The sequence below is a fragment of the Salvia hispanica genome, chromosome 4 (assembly GCF_029641045.1).
Source record: "Salvia hispanica isolate PSC_SH4W2 chromosome 4, Shi_PSC_v1, whole genome shotgun sequence".
Taxonomy (NCBI): domain Eukaryota; kingdom Viridiplantae; phylum Streptophyta; class Magnoliopsida; order Lamiales; family Lamiaceae; genus Salvia; species Salvia hispanica.
The window spans coordinates 24,527,838-24,534,164 of NC_142695.1; the positions used below are offsets into that span (position 1 = coordinate 24,527,838).

The window sequence follows — 6,327 nt, forward strand, 5'->3', positions numbered from 1 at the left end:
ATTGAGCACCTATCTTGAATGTTAAGGAATGCTTACTAATTCTTGTGTTGTTAGTTTAGTGGAGCCATTAGATTGTTGTTTTAGTAAAAGTAGCCATTAGGTTATCTTTATTGTTTCATTAACCTAAATCATAACACTATCATCTTCTTCTTTTCCACCATTTTTATTGTTCTATTTTTAATCGGCCTTTGTTGGGTTCATTGGGTAATTTTGCAAGAACAAGTCTTCGGCAACATAGTCTTGAATCAACAAGATTCATATTATTTGGTATCAAGAGCCATTGGTTCTTGTTTTTATAAGTTTGAGCAAAATTTCCCTCCCCTCCCTCTCCCCCAAATTGTTAGAAAATTGTATAAAAAAACGATACTTCAATATATATCCATGGACTTTAGTTATTAATTTGCATTTGTGTTATTGGGTCTGTTAATTTGATTGGGTCAAGCCTTATTATGTTCGGTCCTTATCGAGTTGACCCAATAAGAAACCGAAGATTTCGGGTTGGTCGGGTTGATTCAGGTTATTTGATAAGAAATATAATTATTATTTTATTAAATAAAAATATAATACTTTAATTTTATTATTTAGATTTACATTGTGATAAAGTTTTAATCATGTTACGACATGTTTTAACGGTGTAATATCATATTAATATCAAGTTTTAATTATGTAATATCATGTTCTGATCGTTATTGTGCCGTGTCAAGCTAATGTGTATAGTAAGGATGACAATTTTTTACATGACACGATAATTCGCAAGAACACGTATGAAGTTAATGGGTTGAGGCCCGATAAGATCCGATAATTTTGGGTTGGGTTAGGGTTTGACCGTATCAGATTGGATCGATATAGGGTTGACTCGGTAACGATCTATCCGCATTATTTAATAGCTCTAAAGAATATCATTTCCCTCTCTTGTTCTTTGTGGTTCTGTCATATAAAATAAGAATTACAAATACTTCAAAATTCAAATTATCACCTCCAAATCCCACATATGAATGACGAAGCACAATTGTGTACCACCTAAAAATTAGGATTTGATGAGCCAAAAACAACCAACACAAAAAAAAGTCAGAGACCGATATGAGATTAGACCAAGAAACAAAGAAGAAATATAATTAAATTTGGTCGTGCCTAATTACCAGTGACAAGGAACAAAACTTCGTTGGTTGAAAGCTAGGGTTTTGGTGCCAAAATTTGCTATGTATGAATCTATAGAGGAAGAGATTACAATGCTAGATTTTGTAGAGGATATGATTTTCTTTGATAGATTAAGCATTATGTAAGGTGATCAAGTAATTTGAGGGTAATGAGGTAATCAAACTAAATTATTTTCCATTTATTTTAATGTAGATGAATAAACCTACCTCCAAGGTTTGTTCAATTATTATTCTATAAAAGCATGGAACAGTGTGTGAGTCTCTTCATGCTGAAGAAATAACACTGTCTTGTAGAATTTATTTTGTAAACCAAACAATAAGTAAAGTCACGATAAATAATAGTATTATTGTGGTAAAATATAATGGCCAAACAAGAACTTACTTTATTATTCATAATTTAATTTATTAAATATCACTGTCTAAATTCTTGTTCTAAAATGAAATTATTTCACTAAGGTTGGGATCAATTATCCATCTTAAATGGTTGTATAAAAAATAATTTGCAATTATCATATATTTGAAGGGATATTTTGTTAATTTTATGTATATACTCTCTCACTATAAGAATACAAGGCCACGGTTGACTGAGCACGAGTTTTAAAAAATATAGTAGAAAGTGAGTGGAATGGATTATTGGAAAGTGAATCCTATTTTTATATAGTCCCCCCGTCCCACAAAAATATGCACTTTTGGTTGGTCATGTGTTTCAATGAACAATTGGTAAAATACGAGAGATAGAAAGAGAAAATCATTAAAGTATTGATAGTGGAGAACGAGGCTCACCTCATTAGAAAGAAAATAGTTTCCAAATTTAGAAAGTGCATACTATTGTGGGTTGAATTAAAAAACAAATAATGCATGCTCCTGTGGGACGGAGGGAGTATTAGTTTTATAATAAAATGTGAGTAAGATAAAAATAGTAAAATGTGAGGTATCTGATATGCTCGGTTTTGAGGTCTTTTATATGATGGTATGGAAATGAGATTAAACAGGGCTAGAGGATTCACTTGACCGCTAAGCCTAGGAACTCTCTAAACTATCTGACTATGTCGTTGGGGGACTCTCAACCGCTATCAAAACCTTAACCCATTTACTATTGGCTAGTATAGGGAGGACTTGGAAGGGGTCGGCTGCTGCCACACAACTCATGGATTAAGACTTTTTCAACGACTAGACTTGGGAAAATTAAAGATGACTATCCTATCTGCTAGACCTAGGGAACAGAAAAGAAACATATGCATGCATGGGTAACAGAAAGGAGGATTTAACTAAAGAGATTTAAAGACTAAACTACCTGACCAGATAAACGGGTTTCCTAAAACGACTAAACAAAACGCGAGCATGCAGTAGGGACCATTTCCCGAACTAACTAGTACGACTGAAAAGTTGCGAAAAGGTAAACGACACAGACGATGATCCGACTACCAACTAACTTCTACCTTCATCTTCCCTAACTATCACGATAGCAGAAACGAAACAGAGCATCGACATATGAAAACAGAGCAATCACAATTCCAGCTTCACACATTACGTTCGAACAAGAAATGACTAGATCTAAACTACCAGGCCGAGCAAAACAAGCAGAAAACAGTAAACATCCATAATCATGCAGAATTCAGAACAACACAACTCAGATCCAAAACTCCGTTCAACAATTCAACTCAGATCAACCAAAAACCAACTCCAATACGTCAAACCCACACTCCTCAACTCCGATTTACCCGATTCAACAACAATTCTACTCCGATCAAACCGATCTCCACCCCAAATCAAACAACAGTTGCGAAAAGCATCCAAAACAGTAAATACCAATAATCAAAACATCAGAATCAGCTGAACAGAAAACATAGAATTCTATAGCAACGATATTCAAAGTTCAACATGGAAATCAAACATGCCGAGCTTCTAAAACGATGAAGTCTCGGATTAAACGACATAAACAACATAAAATAGTATATTGTATCTTCGCCCTTCAAAAGGACGATGTTACACCACGGAAATCAGACTAGACTACCACAGAAATCCCAGAAATTACCCCATAAGTATCTAAGTGCGCAGAGAAATGATGTGTGTGAGTGATGAGCTAAGAGCGAAAAGTGTGTGATGCTTGGTGATGATGAATGATGCCTCTCTCTTCATGTTGTCTCTATTTATAGTAAGGCTCGAACTTCTAGGGTAGTCTCTCTACTGAATTGTCGATTTTTCCCTCCTAGAAAGTCCTTCAAAAAGACTCTTTTCTGCTCACAGCTGCTTCCTTGATCTCCTGGGTCAAGTTGCAACCAGCTCCTTCACTCCACTTTTCCTTTTGTTCCCTCTGCCTGGTAGATTTTCCATTCATTTACTTGACCTGACATATTTTTTGCGCACCTGAACTTAAAACATGTATTAGTTTACAGCAACCGTAGAATCTTATCCCATAACCGATGCATGAAATTGGCATTATTAGTCTCTTACCAAAAGTAGTAAAAAAAGCAAATGTAACATTTATTGGTGGACGAATGAATATGAAAAATATGATAATTATTGGTGGACAGAGGGAATAAATTGTTATATACTACTACTCCTTCTGTCCCACCAAAGATGACTCACTTTCGTTTTTAGTTTGTCCCAATCAAGATGACGCATTACCAAAAATAAAATTATACTTTTATCTCTACTTTATTCCTCTTTTTTATTTTATCTCTCCACTTAATGCACAAAATCCCGTACCGTCATCTTGGTATTTATCTGTGAATGATACTCCATTATGATAACTCAAATAGTCCTATGAAGTAAACTACTCATTTTTGGGCTTACTAAGTTGCCCTTCTTCAATCTTTGCTCAACCCGAAAGAGACCATCTACAATTGCCCGATTTTGAAAGCCCAATAATTACACCCGTGTCCGCCCATCTCAATTCAAGCTCACCATTCCCATTTTCTCGTCGCCTCTCTCTCTCCCTTCTGAGCGTAATGACGAAATTCAGGAAGCTCAATCGGCCGACCGGCCACAGAATGTCCATGCTCAGGTATTAGCAGCTGTCTCTGAGATCCTTTTCTTTTCAGCTTTTCTTCTTTCATAATCATTTTTTATATTCTTCACACAGAAATTAACTAAAGTTTTGATTATGTTGAGCAGGACGATGGTGTCGCAGCTAGTGAAGCATGAGCGGATCGAGACAACAGTTGCCAAGGTTTCTGGAAATAAATTTATTTATTTAATTTCTGCGGGTTTGAAATTGATTAGGGTTTTAGTGAGGTTTTGCTGCTTTTATATATATTCTGAAATTCAACAATTTGGACAGACGTTTTTCTATAAATTCAATATGAAAATGTTGAGGGAAACCGATCAAGTGCCAATTTCCTCTTGTTTAATTGAATTTTCTGTAATCAGTCTATGATATGTGTAATTATATGGAATGATGGAAGACCAAAATGAGTTTGAAGTTTGGTTGCCTGATTTATTATGATTCCATGCTTTTGGGGCCAGTTTTCATGACTAGAAGCTTGGTGTCATCATCATTCAAGAAATTTAATTTATTTTTTGGATTTAAGCTTTAAGGCTCAATTAATGGCTTCACGTTTATTATTTCTCTTGTTATCTTTTTAGGCAAAGGAAGTTCGCAGGCTTGCTGATAATATGGTGCAGCTCGGAAAAGAGGTGTGTTATTTGTTTTATGCAATCTGAAGTTTTTATGAGCATAAAGTTTGAAATGAAGGATACTTCAGCAGATTAAAAACCCATTCGTTTTGAACATCATACATTTCAAATCAGAATTTATACACTTTCCACCCTAAATGTATCTCTCAGTTTAATAATGTACCATCACATATCTAGTGACATGGTACGGATAGTTATCTGAGGTATCGTGGTATATTATGTGGAAAATGTTGTGAATAGTATCTGAGTCACTTTTCCATGATTTTCTTTGTTGATTTATTATTTCATTGGTTGTCTTTATTTGAGAATCATGTTTCAGTAGGATTTGATTTCTTTTGATTTGATTTAGATTTGTATTGAAATAGGACTCCTGATATATTCATCTATGTATACTTGAATGAACTTTACTATTTATGAGAACGTAGAGCATAAAAGTTAAAATGCACCTTAACTTGGAAATTTCTATTCACTAACTGACTCAAAAAAGATGGAAGGAGCTATCTTGTTTGCATTAACTTATGCTATTATTTTAACTAGTTGTTTCATATCCAAAAAGGAAGTGGGGTTAAGCAGCATTTTAATCTCATTTGTTGATTGGTTGTTATAATAATGGGCAGGACTTCTATCCGTGATTGAATTCAAATTTTGTCGTTGAACACCTGATCTCGTTCCCAGTTTCTAACTCATTTTACATTGCTACAGGGTACTTTATGTGCTGCAAGGTGTGCTGGTGCCTTTGTTCGTGGTGATGATGTCATCCACAAGTTATTTACAGAATTGGCCTATCGATACAAGTGAATCTCAATCCTCTAATCTCGTCCACAGCTTCTGGTACATGATTGCTATAACATATTTGATATTCATTGATTACAGAGATAGAGCAGGTGGATACACGAGAATGCTTCGAACTCGTATACGAGTTGGGGATGCTGCACCAATGGCGTACATTGAGTAAGTCCAGTCTTGTATGATAAAGTCGCATGTGTATCTCTCTTGCTCTTACTGTACCAAACAATTAGTTTTTTTTTTTTACATTTTCTCTACACCTCAGGTTTATAGATAGGGAAAATGAACTTAGGCAAGCTAAGCCACCCACCCCGCCACCACCACAGAGGCCAACTGTGGATCCATGGACAAGATCGCGACTTACCAGACAATATGCGCCTCCTAAAGAGGAGAAGATCTCCGACTCCGACAGTTGAGTTATGTCCTTCCCAAATTGCAGTTTGTTACACCTTCCTATCATCCATTAAATTTGAAATTTTGCAAATTTCATGAGCCTGAAATAGTTTTGTTCCTATTTGAATGCTGACCTGCAAAGTTTTTGGTGAAAGCCATAGAATTAATAAACACAAATGTCAGTTAGAATTTCTTTTATCTATCTCATTACCAATTCTTCTTAAACTGAGGAAAAAGGAGAAATGTTTATAATTTGCTATGTAGTATCTGTTGCGGTGAAACCCTGTTTCTATTTAAATGAATTGATTGAGAGTGTGGCCAGTTAAAAAGTGCCATATACCGCTGCTATAAA

At 35.2% G+C, this 6,327-nt stretch overlaps 1 protein-coding gene across 1 annotated transcript; it reads left to right on the top strand.

The window, feature by feature from the left end:
• Positions 1-3,934: 3,934 nt before the first annotated feature.
• LOC125192734 (Ribosomal protein L17 family protein) lies at positions 3,935-6,327 on the top strand. The gene is made up of 6 exons (XM_048090364.2): positions 3,935-4,164; positions 4,275-4,329; positions 4,746-4,796; positions 5,499-5,590; positions 5,670-5,747; positions 5,848-6,327. The coding sequence occupies exons 1-6, from the start codon at positions 4,109-4,111 to the stop codon at positions 5,996-5,998; spliced, it is 483 nt and encodes a 160-aa protein (XP_047946321.2). The 5' UTR covers positions 3,935-4,108; the 3' UTR covers positions 5,999-6,327.